A 22,093-nucleotide genomic window follows, 5' to 3' on the forward strand; every position below is an offset into this window, starting at 1 on the left:
GTTTAAACATAACTGAGTGAAAGTATCATAAGGCTAACAGCAAGCAGCTGAAAATAAGCTCAGTAGCAAACTGAGGTCAGGAAAGAAAGAACTAGAAATTGCTGGTGGGATGGCAGGTCATGCTTTGAGAGTGTGGAAGTTTCCCAAGGAAAAGGGGAAAGAGGACTGAGCAGAGAACTCTGAAAAATCTAATCGCATAGTGAACTTTAGGAGACAAAAAAGAGAATGTAGGAATGAAAATCCTCTTTCCTATTTTTTTTTTTGACAAATCTCTATACATTCTTTCAAGTTATACCTGAAATGTCAGATCGTTTAACTGGCCTGTCCTCTATTTCCCCACACTACCTGGGGCAGAGCCTGAGGGTAGCATTAAGAGACTTTTTTTTTTTTTTAATTTGCCACTTTATATGTTTTTACCCCTTCAATCCCCAGAGCATGTTCCACACATGGATATGTGTTTGACTGTTTACATGAAGTTTCATGCTGCCAGCGTGTAACTGGTCCACGGATTTCCAAGCTCTGATGGAAAATTCTAAATCAGAAATCACGATTTATTTCTTTCCTTTCTCTCTGGTATAAAAGAACCAAGAAGCCCTAAAAATTCGCTCAATGGAAGGCAATTATTCTGCAGTGTTTGGGAATGAACAAATCGAGGGTGTTAGCATTATAAGGCTAATATTACCCACAAAAGTGAAGTGTCATTTCTAGAGAGGTACTTGACACAACCTCAAAGGGTCCCCAGTGCTAACTTAAGCTGACAAAGAAGTAATTAGAAGGAATAAAAGCAGACATATTCCTCATATCACATAACTTTCTTCTTTTTAGTTATAAAAAGAGCTCTTTTGGGGAAAAGTGACCATAGGCAAAAATTTTAGATTAGTTGTGGTTTCAGGAAATAATCTCTGCTTCTCAAAAATGTACCAGGGGGTGGGCCTCCTCTGGTGGCACAGTGGTTGAGCACTGGGCTGCAAAGCTGCCCGCAGCCTCTGCAGCACCGGTTTGATCCCCAGCCACTGGCGAGGGTCCCACATGGTGCAACAGACCTCTCCTGTTGTGCCCACTGCACCCCTCAGCAGTGTATTTCGTCAGTCTGCCTGTTCTGCTCCCCGCTCTGGTTCTCACCCTCCCGCGTTTCTGACTGTACCCCAGTGCTTGTATGTATAAATAAATACATACATACATACATACATCATACAAACTTTTAAAAAAGTTGCTCAATAAATAAATAAATAAATAAATAAATAAATAAATAAATAAATAAAAATGTACCAGGAGAAAAGTAATGGGGACAGTAAAATGGTATTAAAACTCTGCTTCGAAGTTTTGTTTTTTTCTTAAATAAATGTTAGGGAGTACAGAAGGCTATGTTATATGTGATAGGTATCAATATAGAAAAGTATTAGTTATAGGATAACGAACTTAGAAATATGAACTAACAATAAAACTTTTTCTTAAGTAACATATGGATCATTCTAAAATTAAAAAAAAAAATCAGCAGTTATAGGATCTTCAGAAAAATAGATGTTGAGTTCATCAACAGAATAATGTACACCCAGGTCCATCTGCTATGGGCCAGAATGCTCGGAGTATGTCAGGGCACACTGGCTTATTTTCGTCATCTTGGGAAAATTTTAGAAAATTATTTTAAGCCAGGGAAGGTCTTATTCACTAATAATGTTCCTTGAAGAGATTTTTCCTAAAGCTTCCCCTGATTTCCTGGTTCACTCTTAAGAGTTTCCTGGGAGAGCAGGACATGGAATTTGCCATAAGAACCTTAGCTCCTACCCTTGTCTTTGGGATATATTTGCTTCCCAAGAGGGGCAGTCTGCTTTCCTCTCAAAGTCAGGAGTTTTACAGGAGCAGGTGCACAAAGGAGAAAGGCAGAGGTTTTCCAGCAGAGCCTGTGATGAATAATTAATTTGACTGTAAAATGTAATATGAAAGAACAAAGAAAGGGTCAAGAATAACCAAGTCATCTCAGAAGAAGGAAAAAAAAAGGGAAGACTTGCCCTATTGGATTTGAAGACTATTCATAAAGCTATAGTAATTAAAACAGCAAGGTTTGGTGCCAGGCTAGATAAATTTAGAAGTAGAATAAAATAAGAAGCCAAAAAAAAAAAAAAACCCCAACAAATAATACATGGCTATTTATATAAATAAAAATAAAGCTGGAATGTTATCCAACACCCAAAAGTCAACAGCAGGTGGACTATGAACTTGTACATCAGAGGCAAACCAAACTTTTGCATGAAAACACATATGATGATATAGGGAAGAATTTATTAAGCTCCTAAGAGCACCAGACAAAAAAGGAAAAAATGGATGAATTAAATAACATAAAAATTAAGAACTTTTTATCAAAAGTACCTTACAGAAATGAAAATGTAAGATACAAACTCAAAGAACATATTGATCACATGTATAATCAATAAACTGTGAGTTTCTACACATATAAAGAATGTCTGCAATAAGAAAGATGATCCAGAGGAAAAACTGAGCCAAAGACTTGAACAGGCATCTCACAGCAGAGGAAACACATCTACAGACTCATCAGTAAAAGGAGATGCAAACTAAGGGTGGGATGGGACACCATTTATATCCTTTCAATCGACAAGACTGTAAATGTCAAATGTGGAAGAGAATATAGATCTATAGAATCTGTCACGTCCTTTGGATGAGAATTTGACTCTACTTTATACAGCTGATCATTCGTAGATTCTAAATCACAGAGATCCCAGTCCTAGGTACACAAGAAAGGGGAAACTGCCTTCATCTGTATAGAGGATATGGATAAGGACATTCCTACCAGCACTATTTGCAGAAGCAAAAACAAGACAAAACCCTAATTAAAGTGTCCACTGACAGAAACATGAATAAGTTGTTGTTCCTTACTTACTACTAGTAAGTAGTAAAGACTGAACTGCCCCTTCTTTCAACATAAATGAATCTCTGCAATAGAATATTAAGTGAAAACTATGACAGCTTTTTCTATAAAGTTTAGTGTATCGTTAGACACTCCCACATCCTAGGAATAAGATGAAACAAACAAAAAGAAAAAAAAAAACACAACAGACGAACTCCAAAGCGTGGTTACCTTTGAAAGGAAGCAGGAAGATGAGCAACGGCAAGAACACAAACATTGATATAAATGTGTCTGGTTGTTTGTCTATGTGAAATAGAGGTAGCATCCTGAAATAGGGAACTTAAAGACAAATTATTCATATATACTGCATGTAACTTTTAATTCTAAAATCAAGATTAACAATGATGTTTATGATCTCAGACAAAGAGGGGGAGGGAATAAAACCCTCAGACACAAAAAATTGTGTGTTTTCCTATAATAACTTTAAAAATCCATAGAAAAGGTGACTGGAAGAAATTCATCACTATGGTAAATAACAGTTATTATATTGAGATGGTAGTATTCCATAGTTTGTTACTTTTCCTGTTTTCTAAAATTTTTGTAAGCAGTGGGCAGCGAGGTCTGCTGTGCCATGTGGGTCCCCTCCCTGCCTGGCAGGGGATTGAATGTGTGTTGCAGTAGCTGCATATTGCTTCATAGTCCTACGTTTAACCCCTTGTGCCCCTGGGAGGCCCATACAATATTAATTTTAAATAACAACATTATGTTAAAGAGACATCAGTAAGAGATGCACATAGAAGTATTAATGAGGAAGTGCTAGGGGAGAATAGAGGAAATAAGACTGACTATATGTTGACAATTGTTGAAGTAGATAATCAGTAAAAGGACATTCATTATATTATTCTAACTTTGCATGAAATTTTCATTGTTGCTCTGGAGTTATGTGGAGTTCCTAGAGTTCCTAGTTTATAGAGAAATAATCTTGTTTTGTTTATAATTCTGGTTTTTACAGTGCAATGCTGAGATATCTCTCTCAAAAATCTGTCTAAATAGAAATATCCTACCCCTTCATTTCATATTGATATACAACCATATCAGTTATAGAACAGTAGTTTGTCAGCTCTTATGTCTTCTATTCTTAAAATGAATAAACTGTTCATTTAAGAATTTACTTATGTGAATTTCATCTCAAGAAATCAAATCTTTTACTATCGAAATCTAATTCACAAGCTACCTTTTCATCTTATTTTTCCCCATATATTTTTTAAGTCCGCTAGTAATGAGTTGATAAAGCGGCATTTTTAATATACTAATCAAAATTGGAGGTTAAAAAGCTTGTTTAAAATTTTATAATAGCATATTGTTAAACAGATTCAGCTCGTGGCATTTTTACTTAAATTTGTTGGTGATTACAGCTGATGAGAAACATTAATAAATCCGATACCATTTTTCTACACGGCCATTTTGAAATGTCAGCCATTGCTAATCAATAGACTTCTTTTCTGACTGGTCACAAAGGCTCACAAAATGGCCATAGTGAGTAATTCTGAGATCTCATGAAAAGCCTGACCTAAACAGTTGCTGGTGCTATGTGTTCAGGCCTCTGCACCAAGGAAATGACTGGCAATAGACTCATTTGTTTTTAAAATGCAAATGATTAAAATGTGACCCTCTTCTAGATTAGCACTCCTAAATTAAATTGCATCTTAACTGCATTGACATCTGTCATTCAGACAGATGTCAACTCATAAACCTGACAAAAGACAAGTTGTTTATGCAAGTTTGTTGTGTGACAGATGTTTATCAGCCACAGCTCTGAGTGGTCACTCATGACATATTTAGCAGGTTATTTTGTTAAACTGTAAAAATGCACAAAATACTATACAAATAAACATAATCTTATTAAAATCCTCCCCCAGATAATTACATCATTCTAATTTACAGTAATACATTAGCTTAAAAACTCCCACTGACAAATGGGCTAACCCCTCTCCCCACAAGTTTTCTTTGAAAGGCTTCTTTCAAGGAAATAAAAATTAAATATCACAAAGCACCAATCACCTACAACAAAATAATCCTTTCTGTCCCATTAGCTTCTTTTACTCATAATTTTGAGGATGAGATGAAGAGAGAGACAAGAACATTTTCACATGCGGATTTAGAGGGATTTATTTCCCAAGAAGTACAAACGTATGTGGTTGGTTATATACAATTTCAGACTTCAGAAAAAGTACAAGCTTATGTGGTTGTTTTCTGTACACAATAGTTATTGCTGGATATGGAGGCTGATTTCTCAAGGAGTAAATGCAAATTAAAAGCTTCTTTGATCTCTGTAGGTTGGGCAGGGAGGGGATCACACCCCAACATGTGTGCTGACAGGATCTGCCCTCACTCTCTGAAATGAGCCCCAGCAGGAGCTCTGTCCAGGGCTGAGTCTGGTGGCGCCCGCATTGTCCCCAACAGTGGGCTAGGGGCTAGTTTGTTGGGAGTGGCAGATGGTTCCATTTGTTCTATATTTTCACCCTCCACCAAAATTTAGGTGAATCCTAGCCAGGGATGAGAGAAAAGTACTGTTACTGCACCTGTTGCTTTTACTTCAAAAAGAACCAACTCCACTTTGGAAGAGAATAAGGCAAAAATCTGTTAAGCTTAGCTTTAGTCACTAAAGAAATGTTATAAGTAGGCTGTCTGACTACTTTGTGCGTGACTACACAAAGCTTTCTATCAGTCTTCATGTCTTCTTTAAAATTAAGCACAAGATGCTTTTTAAATTTTATATCATACAAAGAAAAAAATTCTCAGAAAAATGCACAGTATATTTACAAATATTTATGGTCCTTTGCTTATTGCATGTACCATAGCTGGTCAAATGAATATGAAATATAAAAGAGAATAATCATTTTAATGCCAAAGGGGCCTGGATTCTTATTTTTCTATCCTAAACCAAAACCAAGTTTTCTTAAAGTGACATGAATAATGTTATACCTGTCTGGTTTACTGTACCTTGTCCAACTTCAAAGACATTACTATTAACATAAGACCTAAGTTGTAAACCAAGCAAAACATGCTTGGTTTAAACGCAATCTTATAAACACATTCTTATAAATACTCCATCAAAAAATATTTAGCAAGAGAACCATGGCACATGCAAAGTCGGAAACAGAAGTTTTACATATTATTAAGATGTCCATAATTTCCTGATATCCATGCACAGATAATTGTCATGTGACAATTATCCAGTAAATAATACTTGAAGTGACCCCTGAATATTTTGAGGATTACTGCTGTTTGCTGTTAATTTAAAAATTATAATCTCCAAGATCACTGTAACTCAAGGTATTTCAAGAATGACTTAAACCCCTTAATTACTTGCCTAGATTCAACACTACAGACTTAAAACTTATTCCCTTAAACCTATACTGATCATAAGTGCAATGTATTCTGATTCCAGCAAGGAATCTGAAGAAATCTCTTAGAGAATTAGAATGGACAAAATGCAGAAATTTAAGCTGGGTTGGTGTGTATTGAGGAAAAAAACTGAACCCATATAGAGAAGTCAGGACTGGTGACTAAGTGGGCCTCTCTCATTCTGTGCTGTAGGTGACTTGTTGGGGCCTGGTCTACAACTAACTAGTTAACATAGGAAGCCTTATGCATCATTTTCATGGAAAGCACAATGCTGGAGGAATAACAAATCCACTGGATAGCAGAGAAAGTTCCTAATCTGACTGATGGGTTGAAACCAATTAAGATACAAATCAAAAAGGAAACATCAAATCCTGCTTCTGAATTGGGAAGACTTGAATTAAAAACATGTCATGTAAAAGTGGACAGGTTAGGTGATTTCACATTTAGGAACAGTTAAAAGTGGGAGATGCTTTCTAAAGAAAACCAATTTAATTTTACAATGACAGTACCCAGATAAAGGGAAGCAACAGTCCCATAATACCTGTACTACTCTGCTAGCCAGTGTGGGTGCCAAGGTCCAGAGTAGGTACAGACAACCAGAAGAGGGAAGGAACTAGAAATCTGATCATAGGAGAAGTTGTTGAACAACAAAAAGAGAACATGGGAGGGGCCTCCCTGGTGGCATGGCGGTTGAGCGCTGGGTTGCGAAGCTGCCCGCAGCCTCTGCGGCGCCGGTTCGATCCCCGGCTGCTCCCCGGCCCCCAGAGGAGGGTCCCACATGGCGCGCAGACCTCTCCTGCCGCCCACTGCTCCCCTCAGCAGTGTACTTCGTCACTCTGCCTGCTCTGCTCCCTGCTCTGGCTCTGGTGAATTCTCTCACTCTCCCGTGCTTCTGACTGTACCCAGTGCTTGTATAAACAAAACAAAACAAAACAAAACAAACAAACAAATAAATAAAACATGCCTCTATTAAAAAAAAAAGAGAGAACATGGAAGGAGAAATTCTTTCAGCCCCCCAATCCTTCCCCCTCCCACTCCAAGAATAAAATAAGCAAAATGTGGAAGGAACGACAGTGCAGGCAGTGAGCCTAACAACCATAGAGGTGTGAGTGGTAGAAGCATCCCAAGTCCTAAAAGGGACTTGCTTTTATCCAAAAGATAGAGCAATGTGGTGGGCTGCCACTCCTAAATTAGGTTATATTGTGGGGGACTCTAATGACTATGTTATAATAAGCAGGCACTTCAGAGGCTGCTGACTTTGAGCAAGCAAACTGCTATGACAGGGAAGGAGGCTGGAGAGGAGGGCCATGTGGCAGGGATTGTGAATGGCCTCTAGAGTTGAAGACCTCAGTCCTACCATAGCAAAGAACTGAATTCTGCCAATAGGCATGTGAGACTGGAAAAGGTCCCCAAGCCACAGAAGAGAGCCAGCCCTGGACCCCTACCGCCTGCAGCTTTATGAAACCAAGAGCACAGGACAGAGCTAATCCATGCCTGGCATCTCTGGTCCTAGAAACAGAGTATTTTATTTTATTTTTAAAGATTTATTTATTTATTTATACAAAGCACTGGGTACAGTCAGAAGCGTGGGAGGGTGAGAGAATTCACCAGAGCCAGAGCAGGGAGCAGAACAGGCAGACTGACGAAGTACACTGCTGAGGGGAGCAGCAGGCGGCAGGAGAGGTCTGTGCGCCATGTGGGACCCTCACCCGTGGCCAGGGATTGAACCGGAGCTGCAGAGGCTACGCAGCAGCTTCACAACCCGGCGCTCAAGCGCTGTGCCACCAGGGGAGACCCAAAATAGATTATTTTAAATCACTACATTTGTAGGAATATATTATGTGGCAAGAGAAAAGGAATGCAACATGCAAGCAGAGACTGGTTAACCTTTACATTCCATAATATAGCACGAGAATCCTGGCACTGGGCAAAAGGTTGGGCTAGAATCTAGCTATTAGATTACGAATTAGGTCTTTCCAACTCTAGGACAACATAGCAAAAATAAGGGAGGGGGGATTTTTATATGGCAGGTGAATGACATTTACTGTTGTATTATCTACAGTAAATCCATAACAAATCACTTATATGACAACGTAAACCATTTACTTGAGTTGACATTTGTAAATGTAAGCATTCATTTTACTGGAATGCTTTATGTAATACTAGGTAACAATGGGCATGCTCTAAATAATCAGAATGTTTTAAATCCAGCATATCCATATCACATCAGATCCATCATGTACAGCACTGGACTTACATACCATTCTAAGAAAAGCAGCTTAGGGTATGAATTTAGTTCTTGGTTATATTGTGCACCCACCTACTCAGCTGCACCTGCACCACCTTAGTTCAGTCTCTCAGCAGCTCGTACTTGAACACTGCAGAATTGTCCTCCTAACTGTTCTCCTGCCCCATTAACTGCATATTCCTACCTACCCCAGCATGACCCCCAACATAGCCAGAGTATTCTGATTAATTTAAGCTTTTACCTGGTTTAAAACTCTTTAATCGTTGCTGGCTGTCCCCTGAATAAGGATAAAGCAGCTCAGCCTGACATACAAAGCCTTTCATCATCTGGCCTCCCCTTGGGCATTATCCCTCCCTCGTCAGCACTGGCCCTCCCCCACTCTCTACACATTCACATTGAACCCCTTGCATTTGCCCCATACACCGAACCCTCTCTTGCTTTCTCCTTCCCAAGCCTGCACTCCAGTTTGGAAGGCCATTTCCTTCCCACCTTTTTACCTGGCTAATTCAAGTTCAAAGATGTCAACTGGTGTGTCATGACCCCCTCCCAGGGGCTCTCCCCAGGTCTGTTTGGCTTCACTGAAGTCCATGGTCCTGCAGGGGCAAACATCTGCCAGATACACTCCCACACAGCAAAGAGTGAATGCCACTTTCTGCATGTCAAAGAGCAAAACGGTTCTCTGAAAGACCATTTGCTTCCTGGAATGTGCAGCAGCTCCCACAAGGGCACACGTGAGTGAGGCAGACACACTCGTAGTATCACAAGTACAAAGGGATGAGATGCCGTGGCCAGAGGGGAAGTGCAGGAGGCCCTGTGGCAGTGATCGCTACTACGGATGCCGGTTCATTGTCTGGTGTATCGTGGTATTGCTAGGATTTTCTTCATAGACTGTTTATTTTTCAGAAGTTCTTTCCCCTAATCCCTACCCAGTCAGTGAATCCATCACAAAAAAAATGAGTAGAACGGTAACAATGACACTTGTGCCAGTAATGACGGTAACATGCAATGTCAAACCAAATTCTAAAAAAAATCCAAATTTATTATGAGAAATAACTTTCCACAGACAGGAGAATGCCCATTCCTTTGTGAGCTGTGTACAGTAAAAACCCATGGAAGAGTATTAGTGCCATTTTGTGATGAATCATTTACATCTGACACCAAAACATCAAATTATCTTAGGTGACAGGTGGGAACAAAACCAACACAAGTGAGCACGGCACACCCTGGTGTGCAAGAAGAGTCAGGCAACTGCACAGATTCACATTTTTTCTGCTAAGTGGTCCCAAAGCATATTTAAAATCCACTGCAGCTTTTGGCACATTTCGACAGAACACTAACCAGTTTGGAGCTTCTTTGATCCAGCTTATCCCCACTGAAATAAAGACATAGGTCCAGCTACAGAATTTTATTTTCTTCTTCACATTTTCTTTTTCAAAATTAACCACTGTGGTTCTATTACCACTGATGTGAGTTTTCTCAGTCTTTGGATGCAGCTCACTAGATAATGAAAAACAGTTAACTGAAAATATTTGGGTTCCCTTCATTCTTTTACTCATATCAACTGCCAGTTTTAATGTCTCTCCTACCCTTTCCATCCTATACTGTCTCACACCATAGTGGATCCCTCTCTTCTTCTGTCTTCCCGTTCATTAGGACACAGCTGGCAAAAAAAGGGGGAGGGGCAAGAAAGGGGGGACAGAAATGCATACTGTTTCCAGATTGTTCTGGCTTAGACTTGGTGACATTATTTTATGTCCCCTTTCACTATCACCCTTGGCTAATGAGCTCCCTTGTTCTACTTTTAAAAATTTTATGTATTTTTAAATTTAGTTTACAGGCGGTCAATAGACAACATGAAAAAATCCTCCTCATCACTTATTACCAGGCAAGTGCGAATCAAGGCCACAATGAGATACCACTTCACAGTGGGAATGGCCCATATCAAAAACACCAGAAACAAGTGTTAGCAATGGTGTTGAGAAAAGGGACCCCTCAAACAGTGTTGGGGGGAAGGCAGGCTGGTCCAGTCCTTATGGAAAACATTATCGAGGTTTCCCAAAATATTAAAAACAGACCTTCCAAAAGATCCAGCGATTTAATTCCTACATGTCTATGTAAAGAACACAAAAGCATTAAAATGAAGGGATATGTGCTATTTACAAGAGACAAGCTATGGAAGCAAGCTAAGTGCCCAATGACTGGGCATTTAGTAAGTACTTAACACCCAGTATGTGCTCCAAATTATCTGTTAAATTATTAGAAAAAAAGACAAGAGAGTAGAATTTAGCACATCCGAAGTGGAGTAAATACATTCAGTCAACATTTTAAACCACTTCTGCATCTGTTACCTTAAAGTGGCATGGAATACAGAATACAAAAATGGCTCTATTGTGAAGGAAAGCGTCTGGCTTGATACAGACCCTCTTTCCTGGATGGAATGTGCCAGTCCATCAGCTCCAACCAGGCCACTCTCTCTGTCTCCTCCAGATCTTCATTTCAAAGTCTCTAAACTGACAGCTTTAACTCAAAAGCACCTGCCATGCCTACAGATTTTTTTTTGCACATTTCCCACAGATGCAGGTTTCCTCATATGCAATTCTTCTCATAACTAATCCCCAGGGTTCCAACTTTTTCTATCTAAATCTATCATACGTGCAAGTATGCTATGCATGTGTGGGTGTGCAGCTACGTGTGAATATACAGACTCTCTCTAAAATTAGACCATTAACTTCTCAACTGGATGTTTGCTTTGTTAAATCCTTCTTAAAATGTGATGATAGAAAAAAATACAATAGGTGCATATTAAGGTTTTTGTTGAAACAAATTGAATATTCCTTACCTTTCTTTTAGGCGGTATAGCTGACACTGAAAAATATACACGCAAAAAGGGCAAACAGAGAGAGTAGCTAGTTCAGTTTCCCAGAATACTGCTAAATTAGGTTTACTTCTTTTAATTCACCCATCTTTATTTAGGGTATATAATTATTTTTTTAATGAGGAAGTATTCTCATTTGAATTTACACTGCTTATGAAAGGAAGGTTCCTCTTTCTAGTATATTACATAAGGAGAAAAATATACTCTGGCTCATGATTATCTTCACTTCCAATAGTAACAGTTAATTTTCACTTGTGATTAAAAATTGCAAGTTAAGAGCAAAACCTTTTATCCTTGACAATTTATTTTAATCCAAGAAATCATGAGGATTTCAAGGATTCAGATCAATTTAATTATCTTCTTTTGTACTGAAAGTCACTATAAAGAATTCAGAAGAAGATTCTTCAAAACCCCACACTCATTTCAAGACCTGTTTTTTCCACTTTAACGTGGTTAGCATGGTGGAAGCAATCATTCACAGGTGTGACATAAAGTCTGTGAATTATGGGACATTGTTGTCATTACTTTTGTGAATTACAACTTTTGGTCAGATGGGTTTGATATCAATTATAAGGGCAATTCATGTAATATACAAATATATAATAGCGTGCCACAATCTAATGCAATTCATTCTTATCCGTGAGGTATTATTACACAACTCACAAAAGCCCAACTTCAAGTTCATCCAGGAGGCTATTCACTCACATGGGAGGCTTTTTTTTTTTTTTTACAGCTCCTACATTCTTATTCAACAAGATATTTAATTTTTTTGCCATTGCGTTTAAATTTATCAAAAACTATACCTTTAAAGTCAAACTTTAAGCCTTCACAACCTATTGTTGTATATGGGCTGGTATATTTATGGGTGTGGTTTTATACATATATGAAATAATTACATCTAGAAAATACATAAAATTATCTTCCTATATCAAATATCTATTTTTCAATATTTTAAAATATTTCTTGTACTACAAAAAGTCATAATTATAATAATATTTAAAACAGAATTTTCTATAGCATACAAAGGGAAAATTATGTATGAACATAATTATCTTTTTTTTCTCTTATGAGATAAGATTTTTTAAATGACCTGGTTTCAAACAAACTACTTCCATTTAAGAGCACAAACTCCAGGGGCAGATGGTCTGGACTCAAATCCTGATTGCCTTTTCCTTTCTGTGGGGTTTCTGCAGGAAGACTTAACCACCTTTTGTCCCATCTTTCTCTTTTATAAAGTGGAAGCAAAAATGGGAGTATGACAATGAGTTGTTGTGAGAATTAAAATGAGTCTAGAGCATAGTCTGATACATAGTAAGACTTAATAAATACTAGTGAGTTATCAGAGTGGTTATTAAGTCTTTAAAATGCTAAGATGAAGTCAATTACTATTTACTTGACCATGTCCTTGCCTTTATGCACATGTAAAGAACAAAAGTGATGTTATTAGAAATCAACATTATGAAATATAGGGTGCGAATGTAACAGCTGATGAAAGTTATTTATTATAGCACCTTAAACTGAATGATATTTAATTCATTTAAATTAACAAATACGTTATTGTTTGAAATACATTCATCTGAAGTAGACTTCTAATTCACAAAAGTCTAAAAAAAAATTAAAGAGAAATGAAACATTTGAATAATTAGTAACCAACCTTCGTCATTGCTCTTGCCTCTTTTTCTTTTGTGGTTTCTTAGGCAAATCACTCCAGGTCAAGTCTTTAAACATAAACTTGAACAAAATTAAATATAGGTGTCCAACTTGAAATTTTCAATGGCTGATAAAAAAGCAAGTTTTCTTAGTGCTAAATAACTGCAGACTCCCACAGGAATATGATGAAAATGCTGTGCACATGATTCCACCCATTCTTTGGAGGTGTGTTTAAATGTCAGACCGCCCAGAAAAACTCTGCATTTTTCCCCTTCCATGAGTACTCCCCAGCTCCCCAAATCCCCCCCCCCATATAGGCCACCTTGACTCTCCTGGGGGGTCCACCAAGTCCCTGAGGAATCTTCTGAATAACAGCTATACTGACACCTATTGCTTCAGGAAAACCACAGGGATTTGGGGTTTCACTGACTGAGCCTAGAAGTGAGGAAGCACAGCCACCAGCAGGGCAACTAGAGACATGCACAGAGGGAAGGAGAGCGTGACTAGAGAGAGAACAAGCAAATAGAGACCCACAGTCTCACAGGAAACTAGAACCATTGTGCCTAAGCGCCTCTTCACTGTCCAGCCATGTGGAAAACAGAAAGGGGCCGGGCTCTCGGAGAGCTCTGCCAGTCCACCCCACCTGCCTAGGCTCAGCAGCACACCCTACTTTCCAGCCTCGCTTTAGGCTTCAGCTTCCAAACACATTCATCCAGGTCTGCTTTGCTCATCTTCTTTCATTTAAATCCCATGTATCCTTCCCTGATTTTCAAGACACATTGCTTTCCAAGAAAAAAAGACAAACTTAAATGGGACTCAACAGTGGCTAATGCAACAGAATTAATTATGCTCTTACATCTGTTTCAAGTCTCATTTTCACAATATCAAGAGACAGTTTATGTGAAAATATGTCTATATTCCCTCATTAATCTGTTACAAAGACCCACCAAGCCACCCACTAAGAGATGGGGGACTGTTAAGGAGATGTGCATACACGATAAAAGCATGGGAAATTTTTTATGTATTACAGATATGTGTAAGTCATATACATAAGCACAATTATGTGAAAATACAGATATATAATTTACATCTATAATTACATATATATGTAAGTAAATATACAGTACACAGGGAGTGCTATTTTATCTATGGATTTACTAATTTTATCATCCACTCAATAAACATTAGTTTAGGAGGTGCTGGATGTCATGGTCCTATTCTAAAGCTAGAAATACAAAGAGGTAGAAGTCACAGGCCCACACATGGCGAGTGACACGGTCACTTAGCAATACCACCGAGCACGGCAGCAGAAGTGCACACAATGAAGTAGGAGACCTTACATGAGGGGATCCAGAGGGGCTTCGGGAAAATGGGACATTCAAGCTGGGTTTGAAGGGATCCTTCAGAGTCCGTGTGAGACGGGAAGGTGGAGGGGCACGTGCAAAGCACAAGTCAGGAAAGAGCAGGGCACTCTGGGAAAGCCAGGTCAGCGTTGCTGTTTTACACTTGAAGCTACATGTGGAGGCCCATCTTTGAAGGGCCCTAGATGTCTTGCTTAGGTGTTGGGGCTTATGTTGTCATCAATGGGAAGCCATTAAGCAGCAGTTAATAGAAGTGAGCGGGGCATGAACTGGCTTCTGAAACTCTCAGGGTAATGGAAGACAGGAACTGCAGCGGAGCATTGAAATGGTGACAGAGACATAGAGAATCTAAAGGAGAATCTAAAGGAGATAAAATGTCTGGACCTAGGTGTTCTCAGTGGAAATGGAGAAGAGAAGAATCACTGGGAGACATTTAAGAGGTGCATTTACAAGAACTGGCACCAACGACATGGGGACATTGTTGGAAAGTGGGGCGTCACGATTTTTCCTGGGTCTCTAGTTCGGGATGTTGGAGGTTAATGATGATGCTATAAATGAGATATGACTATAAAAGGAGATAAGTTTTAGGAAGTAATATCAGCTGATTTAGGACATGGCATTTAAAGGATTCAGGCAGAAAGACATTAATTTGAGAGAACAAGAGCTAAAAGGAGATCAGATTTGTTAGTCATTAACATGTAGTAGTAGTTAAAAGCAAAGGGAAAGCAAATCACCCAAAGGAAAGGTATGATTAAATAAAATGAATTAGCTATCATTTTTACTGTATTATGACATTCATGTCAACATACAACTAAAGCTGAGTGTCAAACACTTATCATGGAAAAAAACATTTAAATTTACATTTTCTTTATCCATATTTAAAAAAATATATGGAAAGGTAAATTTGAAATGACACATATTATTCAGAAAAATGAAATCCACATTTTTACTTTTCTTAATGTCTGTTTTCATGAAAACTGCATAGTAAATAAACCATATCTTTAGTGATTCATAACTACCCCAAACCATAATATAGGAAATTATATTTTATGGTATCTCCCGTTCTGAAGTCAAAAACAGGGGTAGTGGTAATGTACAACAAATGATTTAAAACTCACATAGAGCTAGGACTACTTTTCAGACTGTTAATTAAAAATTACAGAAAGACAAATGGACAGGGTGTGATGTAATAATCTTGTTCTAGTTTAGTAAGTATAAGGCCTCTGACGCTGTACTGGAAAAGTATATGGATTTCTGAATACATGTTTCAAATTTTGTCCTGTAGAACATAGCTGCACTTGAACAGGGTGAATTTCCTATCTTTCAGTCAAAACAAACATATAAACATTTTATGAAGAGGGCCGTTAGTGAAAGATAAAATGCACAAATCAATAGTCTCAGACTACATATCCTTTTCAATTCTAGCTTAATACACTAGCATGTTGATTTCAGTGTATGAATATACGCTAAAGTGTCACTTTCACATTGATGACTTCACAAATCCAGACAGAACAAATGAACATTTCATTTTACATGCATGCAATAACTGCTTAATAATGAGCACTATATTTACAGTCTTATAGTAGCCCTACACGATAGCTGAAAATTTAAAGAATTTTTTAAAATTCTTTTTTTTCCTAAAGGAAATGATCTGCAGGTCTAAATTTAGAGTAACAGATTTGCATTTTCAATAAGATAACCTGCAAGTAATAAGCTTTTGCCTGATAATACAGGCAATAAAGGTAGACTGTGACGTCACCTCACATTTCAGAAGATGATGAAAATGTGCCAAAGTTCAATAAATTTAAGAAGTGAGGCAGCATGGGGTGGTGCTTCTGACCACCTATCAGCTTGGAAATCAGGCACTACTCATTTTCATTCCCAGATTTATCACTTGTTAAGTATGTGACCTTATAAAAGTAACCTCTCTCGGCTTGTTTCCTCATCTATCCATCTTGAAAAATACTAGTATCCACTTCAAAGACATGCTGCAAGAGTCAAGTGTTAAGTGCTTGGTACATAGTAAGTTGTCAATTGATATCACTTCAATTTCTCTTACCCTTTCCTGTTTTTTCTTTTTTCCACATGATTTCTCAACTTTAAATTTTTTTATTTTTTAAAAAAATCCAACAAAAACAGTCAACACAACCATCCAAGATTCATATATCACTGCTGCTTGCGTTGTAAGCTGTTGACTCTGTCAACTGTGCTGCTGATCTAGTATCAAGCTGTTTCTTTTTGACAATGTCAGTGACTCTTGACCCTTTATCGCTATTATGCGGTCAATTTGTGTCCTTGCTATATTGAACAAGAGGTAGGACACTGCAGTATAACCCTCAGAAGGATAGAAAACAGATTATATCTAGAATGTTTTCTGTGTATGACAGTTTTTAGTGAGATTTATTCTGTTAATATTATTCCATTACTATAATTATGACCTGTTAATATCAAAATGAATATAAGAACACATTTTTTTCTCTCCCTTTTTCACTTTTATTTTTTATTGAGGTAACACTGATTTATACTACTGTGTATGACTTAGGGGACTAGGCACACACCTCCTCAGATATATGTCACCACATCAAACCCACCACCGAAGAACCCACACACCATTTAGCCTAGATCATTGGGGTACTCCCTGCTTTATCCCCTCCCCTATAGCAGCCTTGATTCCACAGTCATATTTCTAGGGTTTGTTTTGGTTTATTTTTGCCAATTCCTTTGTTTTGCTTCTCTATAATCCATGAGTGAAATTATCCAGTATTTGTCTTTATTTATAGGTATTGATTATATCTCTACATAACCATTTAATTTTAATACTAAAAATTAAAATATATATATACATACAAAAGTAAACATGAATGTACAGGGTAATATTCATGAAACTCTAAAATTATAATCTAGAAGCAACCTTAATGCCATTCATGTTGCTTTAAAGAAAATACTACTAGTGTTGTTGAAACAGATTTTATCTATACAGAGTACTGCAAAACCTAAAACAATTCCATTGAAAAAGAAAGAATATTTCCCACTTACATTGTACATATAAAAAAAGTGGAGTGGGTTTTAATATTTTTTCTACATAAAAATAATGTTAATCTGCAAAAATATAAAAGCCCAATATGGCTTTGAGGTGTAATTTAAGACATGTGGTTAAAGCCAAGAACTTGGTGAACCTTAAGACAGAACGCTAAGTAAAACGGAGCCTGTGCGTTGACCACAGCACACTGGCATTACTCTGCAGAGCCGATCAATAGATATTAGCTTTAAAAAGAGAGATATAGCAAGAAGCTGCGGCATATTTTTTAAATGACAGGGTGAAGGTTTAAATTGTCTCAATCAAGACTCAATTTTTTTCTTCCCAGTTTTTCCAGCTGTTCTCTTCCAGTTAAGCCTCCTCATTTCAAATAAATTTAATTAGTTCCAATTGATCATAGCCAACACTTAGACAGCTTTATCCCACACTCCTTTACTTTTATAAGGCAAACACTAACCAAGCCTGGTCGGCTCAGATACCATTCGTGCCTGGATCATTCTCACCCAAAAGGAAAATTTCAAAAATGGTTATTCTGAGTATAGTAGAAGTACTAAATTATACTTCCGATTTTAATTGCTATCTTGGTCAGAACATTTAATTAAGTGAACTGAAGAATTAAGTCCCAGATTAGTGCAAATATAAAATACAACTTTATGGATCAACTTAATATAGCTTCCACATGCACAAAAATCATTCAAAATACAGGGACATATTAATGTCATAATATAATCTGTCTATTTTATAAGGAGATATTCCTGGAGGGATTCTCTTTAAACAACTGTGAAAAAATTAACCACCCCAATCGTTCAGACTAATAGCTAAACTGGCCAGTCTAGCCTTTTGTAGTATTTGTACTTTACAGTGCTGGTTATCCCAAAATAAGATTATTGTGCTTGAATCAGGTTTCTCTCATACATCTACCATATTTTTCATAATGCAATTTATATAGGATTCTAGTCAATAAAAAGAAATATGATTTTCTTCTAAACCCTCACAAAAATCTATACCACATCTTAATCAAGTCACAGAATCTAAAGGTAACCCAAACGATCTGCTGGCTGCAGCAAGCCAGTTGCTTTGACAACGTGTTAAGGAAGCCTTTTTTAGTTATTTAAATTCTCTGGGTATTGAACATTCTTGCCTCTAGTACCCATGGCATGAAATGAATAAATCAACTGATAAAAGCCATTTGCCACACATGTTTAAATGAACTTCTTACAGATTAAAATACAGTCTGTGTGATATTAATTGACCCTCCAAACTAAATTTTCCTTTTTTGCTTCTTGATTTCTTTAAAAGATAAATAAAAACACAGTCATGTGTTGTAATGACTTTGGTAGTTCATAATTCAAAATTTTAATGGATTAATTTAATAAGGCTAACTTGAGTGTTCAAAAATTCAGCTTTATTTCAGGATGCAAATTGAGTTATTCTACTGTTGTCAAGGCAACTTCTTTTCTCAATGAATAAACCAATACTTTTATAGACTAGAAGACCTTTAACTTTATTGGGAATGAAAGCATACCAAAAAATATCTATAAGAATATAAAAAAGGCAATGAAAATTGAATTAGGAAAACTAGTCATAAAATCTACAAATGAATTTCCTTTAGTAGGTATTGAAAGAAAAAACTTGTAAGCTTTTGAGATGATTTATACTTACATTGAATGATTAAAAAAAAAAAAAACGTACTAACACATTAAACAGGATTAAAGGCTGACAAGTAGTAGCCTCACCATCATCTCATTTTTCTGAAAATCAGATGCTGCCCAACTTAGTCAACTACTTACGTGCAGCAGTGGGACAAGGCTAGAGGTTTTTAAATATAGAATTTGTAAATTTTCAAGGGAGATCATTAGGATCCCTTGACTATTTTTCCCAGTGAAGAAATTTTCAAAGCATTCAGGTGATACCAGTTAAGAACCTATGTCACAGAGCTCACATGGCTTTAAAAGATAAAAAGTGCCCTATTGTTCTTCTACCTTTAATTTTTGTTAAAAATTTTACCATCACAAAGAAACTTTTCCTGTTATTTCTGGGTATGATTCTTTTTAATTATTACTATTAATTATTGTGTTTGTCAATAGAGATTTACATGTTCAGATTTTACATTTTAATCATCTACACTAAAATCAAGAGTTTATCATTCTTAACAGCAGCTTGGTTTTATCCTCTGTATTAAAAGAAATTGAACTGAATTCACTTGGAGACCCAGTAACTGAAAATACCTTAAGTTTATAAAAAGATAGACTGGAGTCATGTTTGGTATGTGGTATGTCCTTAAACTTCCTTAAACTTCATATAATGCCTGGTCATGTGATAATAATGCAGGTAAGAATGTCCAATAACTAACAATGTAAAGAACTTTAAAAAGCAGCATTTGTTTCTACAGTACAAGTACAAAGACTACCTGTAAGTTTCCTTATGCAGCTTGTATTGCATGTATTGCTATTACAATGTCACTATCCTTCAGTTTGCTCTGTAATTACAAAATCTTCCATAGCAAGAGTGTTCCTCTACATGTGCCAATGCTTTAGTAGTGATGCCAGCTTTGAATTAGAAGGTCTCTAGAAAAACTAATGCACAACCAGCATATTTGTGATAATAGCAACAATGAGCAAAACCTGGACAAATAAACAATTACACTTCTTTACACTTCAAGATCAAAAAGCACACTCCTCGAGACTCTCATCAAAGTAAACACTCCATGAACACAAGTTTCCAATCTGTCCATCAACACCTCTACTTAGCTCCACTATACATAACCTTAAAGCATGTTTCAAATATTGGACAAAGCTCATCGAGATTATGTTCACGATGGGCACGCTTACCAGTTGTGATGTCATCATCTACAAGATCATGCTCTTCCTCCTGGACTTTGGCTTCTGGCCCTGAGGTATCTGGAGCAGTGCTGATAGTCTGCATGGCTTCTGCTGAAACTCCAGCTAGAACAAATAGGAGTTAAAAGGTTTAGTTTAGAAAAATTAAAAGAAAGGCAGACCACTATGTAATACCCATCAACTGATGAATAAGAGAATATATTAGCATACCACATTTTAAAGTCACAAAACACTACAAGCTGTATGATTCCACGTATATGAGAAGTCTTGGACAGGCAAATCTATAGACACAGAAAGTACATCTCTGATTGTCTAGGGCAAGAGGAACGGGGAAATGGAGAGTGATAGTAATGGGCACAGAATTTTCTTTTGGGGTGAAGAAAAGGTTCTGAAATGACTGTACAACTCTGAATTATATACTTTCAAGGGTGAATTTAATGGCATGTGAATTATTTCAATAAAGCTGTCTTAAAAAGTTTGCTTTTCTACCGGATGGCCTCACTCATAGCAGGAATTTAGAAAACCTAAATAAGGGACCAGGAAAAAGCCTAATTATAATAAAGTAAAAATCAACAGCAATAAGCAACTATAAACCAGAGACACACTGGAGGAGGGGAGGAGGGATTAGGGTCAAAATAAGGGGGGGTGGGAATTGCCTGGGGAATATAACCAAGATGAAAAAGCATACATTGTGCAAAAATGAAAAATGATGTAAAATATATAAAATAAAATATTTTAAAAAATTTGCTTTTCTAATGTCCGAGATCAGTCAAGGCATCCATGCCATTTCTGTGTACTCTCCTGATACATATACAGCCACATAGCTGAAGGAAAAAGGGAGATATAGGGCCACAGAAAACATTTATGTAATAAAACAAAATTCACCATGAATATTTTCTTGGGTTAGCAAGAAGGAATGTTCCTTTCCATTAAAAAAAAAAAAACATATTCTTGAGTTTAATCATATTTGTTAACTCCTTCTATTATGATTAGCATCAAAATTTCTGGGTTATTTTGGTACCAATTAATAAAAAGATTAATTTGGATTAGTATTTTTTTTTCAAAGATCAACTAAATATCCTAACTTCAGCCAAAGTGGGCAATGGAATTGTAACAAAATACATCTGATCCCTAACCTTTGTTGGAAGATATAAAAGGTAAGAGATACTGAGAATGGGGAGACAAATTACTACAAGAACCGTTATTTAATCCTTAAAGCATGCCAATCATTATCCTCAAAAGGAGGAAAAAACATTTTGTAGAATTCCCAGCCATCACTCAGCTCTTTTTACATTATTTAGTTAGATGCTATACTACTACCTTATGATAATAGGCAGATATTACAGCAGATCTTCTGTAAAAGGCAAAACTTTAGGATATAAATCAAATCAACAGTTGCCAGAGGCTAAGGGTGTGGTGAGTGGATTGACTACAAAGCAGTAGGAGCAAATATCTTAGAACAGTAAAATAATCTATAGTTGGTTGTGGAAGTGGGTACATGACCATCCACATTTGATTAAAACTCATAGAATTGTGTATCAACAATAGGAATTTTACTATATATAAACTATACCTCAATAAGCCTACCTTTAAAAAAAGATACAGCAGAAGGTACTATATCACTGTCACTAAAGAAAATTGAGGATTATGCCAGAATGCAATGATATTCTCAATGAAACACAAAAGCCAGAAAAATATATTTTACTTTCTTCCTAGTATAAAATACTAAACTTTTTGAAGCAGAAAAAACACTTTATCACAATCCACTGTCAACAAAATGATGAAATCTTATTGAGATTGAAAAATAAAAG

General features: G+C 36.9%; 1 protein-coding gene across 2 annotated transcripts in view; it reads right to left on the bottom strand.

Moving 5' to 3' along the window:
- The window catches only part of WDR7 (WD repeat domain 7), a 286,826-nt gene that overhangs the window by 136,595 nt on the left and 128,138 nt on the right, over positions 1–22,093 (bottom strand). For both annotated transcript variants that reach the window (XM_037508477.2, XM_054694021.1), the window contains one exon: positions 20,274–20,387. In XM_037508477.2, the coding sequence (XP_037364374.1) occupies positions 20,274–20,387 (114 nt within the window). The remainder of the gene's footprint in view (positions 1–20,273; positions 20,388–22,093) is intronic.

Source organism: Talpa occidentalis, unplaced genomic scaffold (genome assembly GCF_014898055.3).
Source record: "Talpa occidentalis isolate TD23 unplaced genomic scaffold, MPIMG_talOcc4v2.1 talOcc4.13, whole genome shotgun sequence".
In the NCBI taxonomy this organism is placed as follows: domain Eukaryota; kingdom Metazoa; phylum Chordata; class Mammalia; order Eulipotyphla; family Talpidae; genus Talpa; species Talpa occidentalis.